The 17,581-nt window shown below is 45.1% G+C and overlaps 1 protein-coding gene across 3 annotated transcripts in view; it reads left to right on the top strand.

Annotated features, from left to right (window-relative positions):
* LOC139366943 (MAP7 domain containing 2b) overlaps positions 1 to 14,294 on the top strand; it is a 24,900-nt gene extending 10,606 nt beyond the window's left edge. Inside the window, exons 5-16 of one of the 3 annotated variants that reach the window (XM_071104726.1) lie at positions 4,835 to 4,924; positions 8,098 to 8,187; positions 8,305 to 8,399; positions 8,486 to 8,607; positions 8,719 to 8,915; positions 9,211 to 9,349; positions 11,838 to 12,039; positions 12,867 to 12,935; positions 13,166 to 13,223; positions 13,403 to 13,547; positions 13,635 to 13,924; positions 14,013 to 14,294. In XM_071104726.1, coding sequence (XP_070960827.1) covers positions 4,835 to 4,924; positions 8,098 to 8,187; positions 8,305 to 8,399; positions 8,486 to 8,607; positions 8,719 to 8,915; positions 9,211 to 9,349; positions 11,838 to 12,039; positions 12,867 to 12,935; positions 13,166 to 13,223; positions 13,403 to 13,547; positions 13,635 to 13,917 — 1,490 coding nt within the window. In that variant the 3' untranslated portion in view covers positions 13,918 to 13,924; positions 14,013 to 14,294. Of the gene's footprint in view, positions 1 to 4,834; positions 4,925 to 8,097; positions 8,188 to 8,304; positions 8,400 to 8,485; positions 8,608 to 8,718; positions 8,916 to 9,210; positions 9,350 to 11,837; positions 12,040 to 12,866; positions 12,972 to 13,165; positions 13,224 to 13,402; positions 13,548 to 13,634; positions 13,925 to 14,012 lie in introns of all 3 variants that reach the window. The other 2 variants (XM_071104725.1, XM_071104727.1) reach the window with 2 other exon arrangements.
* The last annotated feature ends 3,287 nt before the right edge of the window (positions 14,295 to 17,581 follow it).

Below are 17,581 nucleotides of genomic sequence, written 5' to 3'. Positions count from 1 at the left end.
GATACCAGAGAGAGAGTGGGGAGGACAGAAAGAGGGAGACCAGATACCAGAGAGAGAGTGGGGAGGACAGAGAGAGGGAGACCAGATACCAGAGAGAGAGTGGGGAGGACAGAGAGAGGGAGACCAGATACCAGAGAGAGAGTGGGGAGGACAGAGAGAGGGAGACCAGATACCAGAGAGAGAGTGGGGAGGACAGAGAGAGGGAGACCAGATACCAGAGAGAGAGTTGGGAGGACAGAGAGAGGAAGACCAGAGACCAGAGAGAGAGAGGGGAGGACAGAGAGAGGGAGACCAGATACCAGAGAGAGAGTGGGGAGGACAGAGAGAGGGAGACCAGATACCAGAGAGAGAGTGGGGAGGACAGAGAGAGGGAGACCAGATACCAGAGAGAGAGTGGGGAGGACAGAGAGAGGGAAAGGGTGTGGAGGCTGCAATGCAGGGGAGGACAACGCTTTGACTTAAACGCATCAGCTTGGGAGAGGCGTGTGTGTGTGTGTGTGCGTGTGTGCGTGTGCGTGTGTGCGCGTGTGTGTGCGTGTGTGTGCCAAAAGCATTATGACTCTGTGATGATAAGACAATTCTGTCTGTGCAACTTTTTTCATGCCGTTACAGGTGTGTATTTAGCTCAAGAATAGTGTGTGTTTGATGTGTGTGTGTGTGTTGGGTATCTCCGGAAACAGCTGTTTCTGTGAAGTGCTGCAACCCTCCCTCATCAGTGTGTGTGTGTGTTTGATGTTGTTTATTCCGGAGGTGAGCATCAGTGTGTAGGAAAACAGGCCTGATTCCCAGCAGTGGCCTAAAATACGTATCTAACCTTGACACACACACACAAATTGACAGGGGATATTTACTGCGTATGTATACACCCATCGTTGGGTTGGTGTCTCTCTACACACACACCCTCATAATCTGTCTACCCGTGCTGTTGTGGCAGTGTTATGGATAAGGTTATTATAGGAGTTGCAATTACATTTAATATTTGTATAGTGTGTGTGTTTTCAGCGATGACACAGCCATCAGTGAGCAGTACCAGAGCAATAGCCAGACTCTGGTGCATTTATAATTCCATCAATGATTCACACACACTTCATCTATCAGGCCTGGGCGGATGTAGAGGATCAGCCCCTCTTGTAGAATACCTAGTTTACCACATTCTTCAACAATACCTTATAGAATCCTACAGTATAGTATCTTACAGTATAGAATCTTACAGTATAGAATCTTACTGTATAGAATCTTACTGTATAGAATCATACAGTATAGAATCTTACAGTATAGAATCTTACAGTATAGAATCCTACAGTATAGAATCCTACAGTATAGAATCTTACAGTATAGAATCTTACTGTATAGAATCATACAGTATAGAATCTTACTGTATAGAATCTTACTGTATAGAATCATACAGTATAGAATCATACAGTATAGTATCTTACAGTATAGAATCTTACAGTATAGAATCTTACTGTATAGAATCATACAGTATAGAATCTTACAGTATAGAATCTTACAGTATAGAATCTTACTGTATAGAATCCTACAGTATAGAATCCTACAGTATAGAATCTTACTGTATAGAATCATACAGTATAGAATCCTACAGTATAGAATCCTACAGTATAGAATCCTACAGTATAGAATCTTACAGTATAGAATCTTACTGTATAGAAATCTACTGTATAGAATCTTACTGTATAGAATCTTACTGTATAGAATCCTACAGTATAGAATCCTACAGTATAGAATCTTACAGTATAGAATCTTACTGTATAGAAATCTACTGTATAGAATCTTACTGTATAGAATCTTACTGTATAGAAATCTACTGTATAGAAATCTACAGTATAGAATCCTACAGTATAGAATCTTACAGTATAGAATCTTACTGTATAGAAATCTACTGTATAGAATCTTACTGTATAGTGTCTCTTACAGTGAATACAACCCTGGTACAGTCTGGAGTATCACCACCTTTTTCCATTCTTCTTCAATTACTGATCTCTTCCATTACTCTACATCACTGGTGTTCTAACTAGCAGATGGATGGTAGATCTGAACTGAGATCAGTTGATGCTGCAGCATGCAGGCTCCGGTCTCACGTGTGTGTCTGTGTTTGCATCAGAGACTCATAGGTATGTATGTATACAATTGCACCACATAGGTGTGTGTGTAGGTGTGCGTACACAGTACATATGTACATATCATTTTATCCTCAGGTGTGTGTGTAGGATTGCAACACCCAGGTGTGTGTGTAGGTGTGCGTACACAGTACATATGTACATATCATTTTATCCTCAGGTGTGTGTGTAGGATTGCAACACCCAGGTGTGTGTGTAGGTGTGCGTACACAGTACATATGTACATATCATTTTATCCTCAGGTGTGTGTGTAGGATTGCAACACCCAGGTGTGTGTGTAGGTGTGCGTACACAGTACATATGTACATATCATTTTATCCTCAGGTGTGTGTGTAGGATTGCAACACCCAGGTGTGTGTGTAGGTGTGCGTACACAGTACATATGTACATATCATTTTATCCTCAGGTGTGTGTGTAGGATTGCAACACCCAGGTGTGTGTGTAGGTGTGCGTACACAGTACATATGTACATATCATTTTATCCTCAGGTGTGTGTGTAGGATTGCAACACCCAGGTGTGTGTGTAGGTGTGCGTACACAGTACATATGTACATATCATTTTATCCTCAGGTGTGTGTGTAGGATTGCAACACCCAGGTGTGTGTGTAGGTGTGCGTACACAGTACATATGTACATATCATTTTATCCTCAGGTGTGTGTGTAGGATTGCAACACCCAGGTGTGTGTGTAGGTGTGCGTACACAGTACATATGTACATATCATTTTATCCTCAGGTGTGTGTGTAGGATTGCAACACCCAGGTGTGTGTGTAGGTGTGCGTACACAGTACATATGTACATATCATTTTATCCTCAGGTGTGTGTGTAGGATTGCAACACCCAGGTGTGTGTGTAGGTGTGCGTACACAGTACATATGTACATATCATTTTATCCTCAGGTGTGTGTGTAGGATTGCAACACCCAGGTGTGTGTGTAGGTGTGCGTACACAGTACATATGTACATATCATTTTATCCTCAGGTGTGTGTGTAGGATTGCAACACCCAGGTGTGTGTGTAGGTGTGCGTACACAGTACATATGTACATATCATTTTATCCTCAGGTGTGTGTGTAGGATTGCAACACCCAGGTGTGTGTGTAGGTGTGCGTACACAGTACATATGTACATATCATTTTATCCTCAGGTGTGTGTGTAGGATTGCAACACCCAGGTGTGTGTGTAGGTGTGCGTACACAGTACATATGTACATATCATTTTATCCTCAGGTGTGTGTGTAGGATTGCAACACCCAGGTGTGTGTGTAGGTGTGCGTACACAGTACATATGTACATATCATTTTATCCTCAGGTGTGTGTGTAGGATTGCAACACCCAGGTGTGTGTGTAGGTGTGCGTACACAGTACATATGTACATATCATTTTATCCTCAGGTGTGTGTGTAGGATTGCAACACCCAGGTGTGTGTGTAGGTGTGCGTACACAGTACATATGTACATATCATTTTATCCTCAGGTGTGTGTGTAGGATTGCAACACCCAGGTGTGTGTGTAGGTGTGCGTACACAGTACATATGTACATATCATTTTATCCTCAGGTGTGTGTGTAGGATTGCAACACCCAGGTGTGTGTGTAGGTGTGCGTACACAGTACATATGTACATATCATTTTATCCTCAGGTGTGTGTGTAGGATTGCAACACCCAGGTGTGTGTGTAGGTGTGCGTACACAGTACATATGTACATATCATTTTATCCTCAGGTGTGTGTGTAGGATTGCAACACCCAGGTGTGTGTGTAGGTGTGCGTACACAGTACATATGTACATATCATTTTATCCTCAGGTGTGTGTGTAGGATTGCAACACCCAGGTGTGTGTGTAGGTGTGCGTACACAGTACATATGTACATATCATTTTATCCTCAGGTGTGTGTGTAGGATTGCAACACCCAGGTGTGTGTGTAGGTGTGCGTACACAGTACATATGTACATATCATTTTATCCTCAGGTGTGTGTGTAGGATTGCAACACCCAGGTGTGTGTGTAGGTGTGCGTACACAGTACATATGTACATATCATTTTATCCTCAGGTGTGTGTGTAGGATTGCAACACCCAGGTGTGTGTGTAGGTGTGCGTACACAGTACATATGTACATATCATTTTATCCTCAGGTGTGTGTGTAGGATTGCAACACCCAGGTGTGTGTGTAGGTGTGCGTACACAGTACATATGTACATATCATTTTATCCTCAGGTGTGTGTGTAGGATTGCAACACCCAGGTGTGTGTGTAGGTGTGCGTACACAGTACATATGTACATATCATTTTATCCTCAGGTGTGTGTGTAGGATTGCAACACCCAGGTGTGTGTGTAGGTGTGCGTACACAGTACATATGTACATATCATTTTATCCTCAGGTGTGTGTGTAGGATTGCAACACCCAGGTGTGTGTGTAGGTGTGCGTACACAGTACATATGTACATATCATTTTATCCTCAGGTGTGTGTGTAGGATTGCAACACCCAGGTGTGTGTGTAGGTGTGCGTACACAGTACATATGTACATATCATTTTATCCTCAGGTGTGTGTGTAGGATTGCAACACCCAGGTGTGTGTGTAGGTGTGCGTACACAGTACATATGTACATATCATTTTATCCTCAGGTGTGTGTGTAGGATTGCAACACCCAGGTGCGTGTGTAATGCTTTGCTTTCTCCGCTCTGCCACACCTGCTAACAGGTAACCCTAAGACCCCGCCCTCTCATGCTATTGGCTCAGCTCTGCCTCATCATCCCGCCTCTGCTGCCAGTCCCAACCAATCCAGGAACGGTACAGACCACCTGATACCCTTAGTGTGCAGTTGTTGTGTTTGGCTGCATTTGTGTTGTGCTTTGTATTGTTAGTTCAAGACATTTATTCTTCCTTCGGGGCAATAAATAATTATACTCTGTTCTATTGTGTCTGTATTCACAATAATGTTCATGCATTTGTGTTATTTTGTCCCAAGTATCTTTCGTCCTATCAGATTGTGTGCTGTGTGTTTTGCAGGGAATTCTGCTGCCTTCCTGTGTGTCCATGGGGGGGGGGGGGGGGGGGGGGTCTGTGCATGAATATGGATATGGTTGTTTTCACCACACGTTGTCTCCCTTTGGTCCTTGGGGTCCACTAGCTCCTTCCAATCAGAACAGAGAGTTCACATACTTCCTGTCTGCCTGCAGCAGTCTAACCACACATACACACAGCTGATAGGATATGCAGAAGTCTCGACAACCCCCACCCCTCGAGACAGGTACTCAGACACACACTAACATAAAACCATCCTCTCTCCTTTGTGCTAGAGGATCCGTGTGTGTATTCATGTGTATCAACGTATACAGTGTATTCAGCAAAGTATTCAAACCCCTTGACTTTTTCCACATTTTGTTACGTTACAGCCTTATTCTAAAATGGATTAAATACTTTTTATCTCCCTCATTTCCCCATAATAACAATGCGAAAACAGGTTTTTAGAAATGTTAGAAAATGTCTAAAAAATTAAAAACAGAAATACCTTATTTACATACGGATTCAGACCCTTTGCAATGAGACTTGAATTGAGGTCAGGTGCGTCCTGTTTCCATTGATTATCCTTGAGATGTTTCTACAACTTGATTGCAGTCCACCTGTGGTAAATTCAATTAATTGGACATGATATGGAAAGGCACACACCTGTCTTTATAAGACCCACAGTTGACAGTGCATGTCAAAGCAAAAACCAAGCCATGAGGTTGAAGGAATTGTCCGTAGAGCTCCGAGACAGGATTGTGTCGAGGCAAAGATCTGGGGAAGCGTACCAAAACATTTCTGCAGCATTGAAGGTCCCCAAGAACACAGTGGCCTCCATCATTCTTAAATGGAAGAAATTTAGAACCACCAAGACTCTTCCTACAGCTGGCCGCCAGGCCAAACTGAGCAATCAGGGGTGAAGGGCCTTGGTCAGGGAGGTGACCAAGAACCCGATGGTCAATCTGACAGAGCTCCAGAGTTCCTGTATGGAGATAGAATAACCTTCCAGAAGGATAACCATCTCTGCAGCACTCCACCAATCAAGCCATTATGGTAGAGTGGCCAGACGGAAGCCACTCCTCAGTAAAAGGCCAAAAGGCACCTAAAGGACTCTCAGACCATGAGAAACAAGATTCTCTAGTCTCATGAAACCAATATTGAACTCTTTGGCCTGAATACCAAGCATCACGTTTGGAGGAAACCTGGCACCATCTCTACGGTGAAGCATGGTGGTGGCAGCATCATGCTGTGGGATGTTTTTCAGCAGCAGCGACTGGAAAACTAGTCAGGATCGAGGGAAAGATGAAAGGAGCAAAGTACAGAGAGATCCTTGATGAAAACCTCCTCCAGAGCGCTCAGAACCTCAGACTGGGGTGAAGGTTCACCTTACAACAGGACAACAACGCTAAGCACACATCCAAGACAATGGAGGAGTGGCTTCAGGACAAGTCTCTGAATGTCCTTGAGTGGACCAGCCAGAGCCCGGACTTGAACCCGATCGAACATCTCTGGAGAGACCTGAAAATAGCTGTGCAGCAACGCTTCCCATCCAACCTGACAGCATGAGAGGATCTGTAGAGAACTATGGGCTATTGAGTATAGATTGATGAGGGGAAAAAAACAATTGAATCCATTTTAGAATAAGGCTGTAACGTAACAAAATGTGGAAAAAGTCAAGGGCTCTGAAAACTTTCCAAATGCACTGTAGATGGAACATACATTAGTCTCTTACTATACAACACGGAAGTCAAACTGAAGCACAATCAGTGTGTCAGATGTTTTGGTGAATTTGTGGCATAGTTGTTCACTAACTATGGTAGGCCGTCATTGTTGGTAGGCCGTCAATTGTAAATAAGAATGTGTTCATAACTGACTTGACTTGTTAAATAAATAAATATATTTAAAAAAGAATAACTACAGAGTAATGTTCTAGTATTGTGTCTCCTATATGTGTGTATAGTGATTTGTGTGTAATGTTTGTGTGTATAGTGATTTGTGTGTGTATAGTGATTTGTGTGTAATGTGATTTGTGTGTATTGTGATTTGTGTGTAATGTGATGTGGGTGTATTGTGTGTCTCCTATTTATGTGTAATGTTTTTTTGTGTATAATGTGATTTGTGTGTATTGTGATTTGTGTGTAATGTTTGTGTGTAATGTGATTTGTGTTTAATGTTATTTGTGTGTATTGTGTGTCTCCTTTTTGTGTGCACTGTGATTTGTGTGTCTCCTATTTGTGTGTAATGTGATTTGTGTGTAATGACATGTGCGTGTAATGTGATTTGTGTGTATTGTGATTTGTGTGTAATGTGGTTTGTGTGGATTGTGATTTGTGTGTAATGTGATTTGTGTGTATTCGTGTGTATTGTAATGTGATTTGTGTGTCTCCTATTTGTGTGTATTGTGATTTGTGTGTAATGTGATTTGTGTATTGTGTGTCTCCTATTTGTGTGTATTGTAATGTGATTTGTGTGTCTCCTATTTGTGTGTAATGTGATTTGTTTGTAATGTGATTAGTGAGTAATGTGATTGGTGAGTAATGTGATTTGTGTGTAATGTGATGTGTGTATTGTGATTTGTGTGTATTATGTGTCTCCTATTTGTTTGTATTGTGATTTGTGTGTAATGTGATGTGTCTCTGTTGCTCCAGGTACAAGTTGCCCCTAACCACAGACAGACATATCTGACCTTACCTGTTTTCTTTACCCTCCTCCCTAAAGTGTGCACTCATCCCTCTCTCTCTCATTGATTTGAAGATTGTTATAAGCATATGCATATACTATGAGTTCCCACCATATTTCAGTCCATTCCAAACCCTCCCCATTAGGGGAAGTGAACGAGTGTACACTTCAGGGAAGGTAGAGAAAATATGAATGTAGTATTAGTATTTGTGGGTTAAGAAGACTCCTACCTCTTCCTGTCCCTCTGGGGTGACTCTTTCTCATGCATCTCTCTGCAGTGTGTGACTTCCTGACACCACCCTCCCCGGACCAGCCAATCACTAAACGCCTCTCCAACTCTTCAGCCTCCCTGCATTCACCAGAAAGAGGTGTGTGTGTTGCCAAGCAACAGTATATAATATGACTCTCTCTTGTGTGTTTCTCTTCATTGTCTGTCTCCCTGCCCTATTATGACAATGCAGTGTGTGGTGTGTCCCCTCGTTTAGCATCCCCCAGCCCCCAGCGACCAGCCTACAAATGTTCCCCCTCCAGGAAGGCAAGCAATGGACCCCCGGAAGACAAGACCCCCAGAACACCCACAGTCAGTACCATAGATGTGTGTACATGCATTTATATTACTACATTATTATTCTGAGCACACGTTCACTCCTTCTTTTGTGTTTTTAGACAGAGAGAGGCCCCGCCTCCTGTCTGACTGACTCTTCAATGAGACGCCTAGAATCTCCGACCACTCCCACCCGAAGCTCCTCCCCCAGAGCCCATAGCAAAGCAATGGGCACGCCCAAAAGGTTTCTTGGTTTTCCTGTTTTTTATTTTGTATTATAATATATACTTATTGTAAAGAAGCTTTACCTACTACGTAGTATAAAAGATACAAGTAAAGTGAATTGTTATTACAGGGTGAGGTCGACTAAGAGTCGTGCCCAATCCCCCTGCTCCCCGGGACAGTACCCTCCCTCCCCCCTCCGCCAGCGACCCCCAGTAACCGAGGGCAACCATGAGGCCAGGGGTCATGGAACCCTGGAGAGGAAGTCCTCCAAGCCGGACCCAGCAGAGAAGAAGATCCCCAAGTCCTGCAGCAGAGACCTGGCGACAGGTAGGGATGTGTGTGTGCGCGTGTGTTCAGAACTCACCACTAATATATGCTTTACCCTTGAGAGGAGAGAGAGGGGTGGAAGGAAAGAGAGAGAGATATATCGATAGACAGAAAGAGAAAGAGAGATAGAGAGTCTGCAACCTGAGCCACCCTAGAGAAGACAACAGAACACTTCAGAGAAAACTGCTTTCATCAGTGTCTGCTGTACACCAGAGTCCTCTGTCTCTATGTCTCTGCCCCACTCCCCCTCTACTCCACTGCTCCCCACCTTGTCCCCTTTCCTCCCTCCTCACAGATTCTCCAGGTACGCCCACAGGCAGGAACGTTGCCGGGACAACGGATGCAGAGGAGGCGTCTAGACTGTTGGCTGAGAGGCGGCGTCTGGCCAGAGTACAGAAAGAGCAGGAGGACAAACTACGACAGGAGGAGGAGAGGTGTGTGTGTGCTTGTCGGGTCAGAAGGATGTGCAGAGAGTTGTGTGTGTTTTTTAAATACTTTAATTATTTAACCTTTATTTAACAAGGCAAGTCATTTATGAACAAATTCTTATTTACAGTGACGGCCTACCAAAAGGCAAAACGCCTCCTGCGGGGACAGGGGGCTGAGATTTTTTTATTTAAATATATAGGACAAAACACACATCACGACAAGAGAGACACCACAACACTACATAAAGAGAGACCTAAGACAACAACATAGCATGGCAGCAACACATGACAACCCAGCATGGTAGCAACACAACATAACAACAACATGGCAGCAGCACAACATGGCAGCATCACAAAACATGGTACATACATTTTTGGACACAGACAACAGCACAAATGGCAAGAAGGTAGAGACAACAATACATCACGCAAAGCACCCACAGCTGTCAGTTAGAGTGTCCATGATTGAGTCTTTGAATTAAGAGATGGAGATAAAGCTGTCCGGTCTGAGTGTTTGTTGCAGCTTGTTCCAGTCGCTAGCTGCAGCGAACTGAAAGAGGAGCGACCCAGGGATGTGTGTGCTTTGGGGACCTTTAACAGAATGTGACTGGTAGAACGGGTGTTGTACGTGGAGGATGAGGGCTGCCATGGGTATCTCAGATAGGGGGGAGTGAGATTATATAAATAAGCATCAACCAGTGGTATTGTGCTGGGTATACAGAGATGACCAGTTTACAGAGGAGTATAGAGTGCAGTGATGTGCCCTATAAGGAGCATTGGTGGCAAATCTGATGGCCGAATGGTAAAGAACATCTAGCCACTCCAGAGCACCCTTACCTGCCGATCTATAAACGATGTCTCCGTAATTTAGCATGGGTGGGATGGTCATCTGAATCAGGGTTAGTTTGGCAGCTGGGGTGAAAGAGGAGCGATTAAAATAGAGGAAACCAAGTCTAGATTTAACTTTAGCCTGCAGCTTTGATATGTGCTGAGAGAAGGACAGTGCACCATCTAGCCATACTCCCAAGTAGTTGTATGAGGTGACTACCTCAAGCTCTAAACCCTCAGAGGTAGTAATCACACAGGTGGGGAGAGGGGCATTCTTCTTACCAAACCACATTACCTTTGTTTTGGAGGTGTTCAAAACAAGGTTAAGGACAGAGAAAGCTTGTTGGACACTAAGAAAGCTTTGTTGTAGAGCGTTTAACACAAAATCCGGGGAGGGTCCAGCTGAGAATAAGACTGTATCATCTGAATATAAATGGATGAGAGAGCTTCCTACTGCCTGAGCTATGTTTTTGATGTAAATTGAGAAGAGCGTGGGGCCTAGGATCGAGCCTTGTTGACAGGCAGTGGCTGAGAGCAGATGTTTTGACTTTATACACTGCACTCTTTGAGAGAGGTAGTTAGCAAACCAGGCCAAAGATCCCTCAGAGACACCAATACTCCTTAGCCGGTCCACAAGAATGGAGTGGTCTACCGTATCAAAAGCTTTGGCCAAGTCAATAAGAATAGCAGCATAACATTGCTTAGAATCATCATTTAGGATATTTAAGGTTGTAGTGACACATCGGAATCCAGATTGCATACCAGAGAGAATACAATAGACATCAACAAAGCCAGTCAGTTGATTATTGAAAAGTTTTTCCAACACTTTTGATAAACAGGGCAAAATAAAAAATGTGCCTATAACAGTTAGGATCAGCTTGATCTCCCACTTTAAATAAAGGACGAACCGTGGCTGCCTTCCAAGCAATGGGAACCTCCCCAGAGAGGAGAGACAGGTTAAAAAGGTCAGAGATGTGCTTGACGATGATAGGGGCAGCAACCTTAAAGAAGAAAGGGTTTAAGGAGCTCCTTTAGCACTTCGGACTCAGTGACCGCATGCAGGGAGAAACTTTGTAGCGGGGCAGGGGAAAAAGAGGGAGGAGCATTGGGACTAGTCGCATTAGAAGGGGTGGGAGATGAGGAAATGTTGGCCAGTCAAAGAGGCGTGGCTGAGGTAAATAGGAATCCTGACTTCATGAAGTGGTGATTAAAGAGCTCAGCCATGTGCTTCTTGTCAGTAACAACCACATCATCAACATTAAGGGACATGGGCAGCTGTGAGGAGGAGGATTTATTCTCCAGGTCTGTAACCGTTTTCCAGAACTTCTTGGGGTTGGACCCACAGAGAGAGAACTGTTCCATAAAGTAACTAACTTTGGCCTTCCGGATAGCCTGAGTGCACTTATTTCTCATTTGCTTGAACGAGAGCCAGTCAGCCTGAGTATGTGTTATCAAATGGAATTCTTGAGGTGGAGTAACTCTGCCAGATCACGGTCGAACCAGGGGCTGAACCTGTTTTTAATTAAAATTTTATTTATGGGGGCGTGTTGGTTAACATTACCACTGAAAATGTCCAAAAATAAGGTCTAAGCGTCTTTGAACAAGGGGATCAAGCTAAGTATTGTGCATTTACTGTGTGTGTTTGTGTGTGTGTGTGTGTGTGCAGGCTGAGAGCTGAGGAGGAGCTGAGGAGAGAGCAGGAGGCGCGGGAGCGGCAGGCGAGAGAGGCACAACGAGCAGAGGAGGAGAGAGAGAGACGGGAGGGGGAGAGAGAGAGACGTGAGGAGGAGAGAAAGAGCAGAGAAGAGGAGGAGAGAAGGACCAAGGAGAAACGATGGAAAGACATGCAAGATCAGCTGGACCGAGAGGTCAGGGGTCAGGGCTCAGGGCTTAAACTTCACACCATGAGGCATCACCAGGGGAGAATGACTGCCCCCTCTCATTGAAGCCACAGAAGTTCAAGGCCAACCGCGGGACTGCAGGCATTGCAAACATGAACATCCATTCTAGCGAATGGGAAAATGGCAATCCTTGTGGTGAATCTTTGTGTAAATAAAAACTACATTTGGTACCAATGATTGCTTCTAATACACCATATGTGTGTCCTTGAGCAGATGATTTTAAATTCACACACAAGAATTCATTGCTCATGGCAGCCTGCAGTACCCCGGTCGGCCTTCAACTTGAGTTATTCAATGAGAGGGGGCAGCACTGAGCTAGCCTGCAACGTCACTTCCTGGAGTAGCTTAATCTGCTCATGTTATGTCTCCATGAGACGCCATCTTAACTATTTGGCTTCAATGCGCTATTGAGTCTTTACATAGAAATGAATGGTGTCACATAATGCCATGGCTTTGCCCATTCATATATACAGTCATTGGGCATCACCGCTGCATGTGACGAAGATGTTTAGTCACAGATAGTCAATATGTGACCTCTCCAAGGCCATGTTGCCATGTTTCTAGCAGTTTCAGATCTATGTGGTTTATATACATGGCTCTATCTGCCACATTGTGCTTTTAGGCCTGAAAAGGAAACTGGAGCCAGGTGAGTTCACTCCCTACTTTAGCTCTCTGATCCTACATATTATATCTGACCCACAGCTTCCGAAATTGTAATCAGTTCAGGGAATTAATGAAGTGTGTGTGTGTGTGTGTGTGTGTGTGTGTGTGTATGTTGGTGTGTGTGTGTGTAGAGAGAGGAGGCGTGTCTGCGTGCTCACAGGGAGGCGGAGAGGAAGAGGCAGGAGAGAGAACTGCTGCAGGTACAGGAGGAGCAGGAGAGACTGCAGAGGAAGAAGGTTAACACACAGACACACACACACCTTACCCCCGAATATGCTGCCCTTTAAGCTGTTTCCCTAAACTTGTGTGTGTGTGTGTGTGTGTGTGTGTGTGTGTGTGTGTGTGTGTGTGTGTGTGTGTGTGTGTGTGTGTGTGTGTGTGTGTGTGTGTGTGTGTGTGTGTGTGTGTGCGTGCGTGCGTGTGTCCATAGCGGATTGAGGAGATCATGAAGAGGACGCGTAAGAGTGAAACGGACTCCTCATCCTCAGGTATAAACAAACACACACGCACAGTATATACTGCAGGGTGACTCAGCTGCGGGGACAGTTAGAGCTCCCCCGTGTGGTGGACAGGGTTGTATTGTTACTTTGTGTTACTCTTGACTATCAATGCATGCAGGTTTTTAGTTACTTACTAGGTGTGTCCAACCCCCTCCCCTCTTTCTCAGGTGTATGTGATGTGATCAGGGGCCAGGCAGGGCAGGGCAGGGAGCTGGATCAGGATGAGTCCCCTCTCATCACGCTGGGCCCCCTGGAGAGAAAGAGCTGTGGAGGGGACGAGCTGTCTGACGGGGTACAGTCTATGGACGTCAGGTGAGCTGCACACACACACATACATGCACATGCACACACAATCCCATGTGTTAACAGGCATATTTCATACTGTATCTGTATCCCCAGCCCTGTGTCCAGGGATGACTTGGGTATCGTTCAGGACTTCTCTCCCGTCAGCGAGGCGTTAAACAGCATGAGTAACGCCCGAACCCTGGAGCACCTCCTGGACCTCACCGCCCTGCCAGACACACCCCCCTACCCCAGGCTGCAGCCAGGCAGCGCTGCAGCCCTGGGAGACCTCAACAAGAACCTGCTGATCCAGGGTTATAACCCCGCCTCCTTAACTAGCTCCTCCCCCAGGTCCGCCCAGCTTCTCCACAGCCTCAGCCCTGGCAAACTGGACGTCTAGTAACCAGGTAACACACATATACACACACACACACATACTGCATATCCCACACACTGTGCAGTTCTGATCTAATATTCATTATCCTCTTTCGCCAGGGTATTGTATAGGACTATTGGCTGTTGGGTGAAAAGAGAAGCTAGCAGCAGCAGGGGAGTCTCTGCTCTCCTCCTTCCTCACCAAAACTAGAGAGTGGGACCAGCTCCCTGCACCTCCACCCCTCCTTCCTCATCAAAACTAGAGAGTGGGACCAGCTCCCTGGACCTCCACCCCTCCTTCCTCATCAAAACTAGAGAGTGGGACCAGCTCCCTGCACCTCCACCCCTCCTTCCTCATCAAAACTAGAGAGTGGGACCAGCTTCCTGCACCTGCACCTCCACCCCCCCCCCCCCCCCCCCCCCCCCTCTCTTCAGGGGAGAGGCCCTCCCCATGCACCCCTGGACTCCACAGAGAGCAACTGCTCAATGTCTGGCTCCCCCCTTATATCTATAACTCAACACATCTACAGCTGAATTCATCTATGTAAACACACACTGACATGTACACACACACACACACACACACACACACACGGTTAATACTTTCCCAGTAAAGTGAAGCTTTTTCTCTGTGCCCTGGCTGTATGATATTGTGTATAAAGGTGTGTCAGTGTTTGGAGGCTGATGTAATATGGTTGTGTTATCCTCCTGTAGCATTAATTATGTGGTTAACACTGACCCTGTAGCACCTTCACTGGAGAACACCTCCTCCTGTATATACTGTATACTGTTACACAGCTGTAACTCTAGGTAGAAGTTGCACCTAACCACAGATCTAGAATCAGATTATTCTAACCCTCAATAACCTTAACCTTTGGGCAGATGAACATTTAATCTGACCCTGTATCAGTGGTTAGGGTCAGCCTACTTGTTGTAACGGCTACGTTAGGAGTTTCTTTCTGTCAGTGTTTCTAGTGGTGGTCGGTTATGATCATCACAGCACCACTGACACGCTGTACTACTGTTCACCAGGAGTCTACAATCGCTATGTAGAACTCAGCTAGCCAGTCTAAATGTTTGCATCCTGCAACTGGCGAAACCTACTCATCTACAGATGTGGATGATTTAGTATAGTAAGACAAAAGTCTGGCCTCAGTTGATATGCTTCTGTCCACCAACACGCCATAGCTTTAGTGGTGCGTAAAAAAATATGTGGAACACTGGAGCATTTCTTATTATAATCTGAGCAAAAAGAAAACTGTGAACAGTCTTGTATTTGTAGGGCTGGGGGATATTGAAAAGATGTGGCATGTGTTTTTGGCTTGCTGTGTGTGCGCTAGCTGTGGTTTAGTTACTGTTGTGTAACAGCTCTGAAAACACTCATCCCTACTCTGCTCTGAACTGGACTGTATATGCTGCAACTCACAGTCAACCTACAGCAGGGGTCTCCAACTTTGGAGCTACTGGGTGGTCCTGGAGCTATTGGGTGTGCAGGCTTTCGTTCCAGCCCTACAGTAACACACCTGAGTCCATTAATCATGGACCAGACTGAAGACGGTGATTAGGGCAGGAACAAAAGCCTGCACATTCAGTTAGTGAACCCTGTCCTACAGTATCTCATCAGTCTGTGTAATCGCTCAGTCAGTCAACAGCTATATTCACTATGACTGTGGCTTTACCTCATGGAGATTTATCTCACTACAGAGGACACTTCACAGTCTGCTGTCCACTACTGCTGGGAATTCTACCAATCATACATGCTTCCTGTACTGTAACGGTCTTGTACCGATCTTACTGTAACGGTCTTGTACCGATCTTACTGTAACGGTCTTGTACCGATCTTACTGTAACGGTCTTGTACCGATCTTACTGTAACGTTCTTGTACCGATCTTACTGTAACGGTCTTGTACCGATCTTACTGTAACGGTCTTGTACCGATCTTACTGTAACAGTTGCCTTGCTTTGCTCTCAGGGCGGGTGTAGGTCAGCATGTGTGCTCCCTCCCCTCACGGTTTCAATCTCTGTTTCAGTTCCCCCTGAAGGGCACTGTGAGGTGCCAACCACTCCTCACGACCCAGCTAACCTTGTGAAGGGACACTGACTAGTGTCTATAATGGCTCTAATGTTGATGCTGTATCTCAATTACTGGACTAGAGTAGGTAAAGGAGTAGGTAAAGGAGTAGGTAAAGGCCTGGAAAGTCTGTTTATCTTTGCTGTCTTCAGGGCGCTTGACTCTTGATTTAGTTGCCATGTCTGTTCGTCCATCAGTCAGTCCATCCATCTCTCTTCCTCTCTCTTTCTGTGCTCGTTCATAATCTAATGCTTTCTTTGTATGCCAAGGGTAAATTAAGTAAACTTAAGACTTAAGGTCAGAATGTTATTCACTAAAAATCACTTAACACTGTCACTGCAGCTTGGTGGAATATATAACTGTAGACGTGGTGCATGGATCTAACTGCTGAAAACAACAATAAAACGTCATCAAGCCATATCTGTGACTTTGTTTATAAACACCCAGCACAAACAGCATACCCCCCCTTTGCCCTCAGAGCAGCCTCAATTTGTTGGGGCTGGACTCTACAAGGTGTTCGAAGGGCGTTCCACAAGGATGCTGGCTATGTTGCCTCCAATGCTTCCCACAATCAATCAATCAAATGTATTTATAAAGCCCTTTTTTTACATCAGCTGATGTCACACAGTGCTATACAGAAACCCAGCCTAAACCCCAAACAGCAAGCAATGCAGATGTAGAAGCACGTGGCTAGGGAAAACTCCCTAGAAAGGCTGGAGCCCAGAAAGAAATCTAGAGAGGAACCAGGCTCTGAGAGGTGGCCAGTCCTCTTCTGGCTGTGTCAGGTGGAGATTATAACAGAACATGGCCAAGATGTTCAAATGTTCATAGAAGACCAGCAAGCTCAAATAAAAATAATCACAGTGGTTGTCGAGGGTGCAACAGGTCAGCACCTCAGGAGTAAATGTCAGTTGGCTTTTCATAGCCAATCATTGAGTTAGAAACAGCAGGTGCGGTAGAGAGAGAGAGTTGAAAACAGCAGGTCCGGGACAATGTAGCACTTCCGGTGAACAGGTCAGGGTTCCATAGCCGCAGGCAGAACAGTTGAAACTGGAGCAGCAACATGACCAGAACGAGTTGGCTGGATGTCCTTTGGGTGGTGGACCATTCTTGACACACAGGAAACTGTTGAGCATGAAAAACCCAGCAGCTTTGCAGTTCTTGACAAACCGGTGCGCCTGGCACCTACTACCATACCCCGTTCAAAGGCACATCGTTTGTCTTGCCCATTCACCCTCTGAATGGCATTCATACACAATCCATGTCTCAATTGTCTCAAGGTTTATACATTTTTCTTTGACCTGTTTCCCCCCCTTATCTACACTGAATGAAGTGGATTGAATAAATTACATCAATAAGCTATGGATAATAGCTTTCACCTGGATTCACCTGGTCATGGAAAGAGCAGCTGTTCTTAATGTTTTATATCCTCAGTCTTGTGAAAAAATACTTTTGTATTCTACAGTGAGTTTTGATTAAAAAATGAATTGTAGGGGACACATCTAGTTCAGAGGAAACAACTCAAGCAAAGATGATATAACTAACCCCCAACCCCCTTCGTCTGTGACTCAAACGTCCTAACAGTGGCGCTATCCTTATTGTGTGTGTTTCCGGGTC

Source organism: Oncorhynchus clarkii, chromosome 15, assembly GCF_045791955.1.
Source record: "Oncorhynchus clarkii lewisi isolate Uvic-CL-2024 chromosome 15, UVic_Ocla_1.0, whole genome shotgun sequence".
In the NCBI taxonomy this organism is placed as follows: Eukaryota; Metazoa; Chordata; class Actinopteri; order Salmoniformes; family Salmonidae; genus Oncorhynchus; species Oncorhynchus clarkii.
The sequence above is the reverse complement of the archived record's forward strand: the minus strand, read 5'-3'. Positions and strand labels throughout refer to the sequence as shown.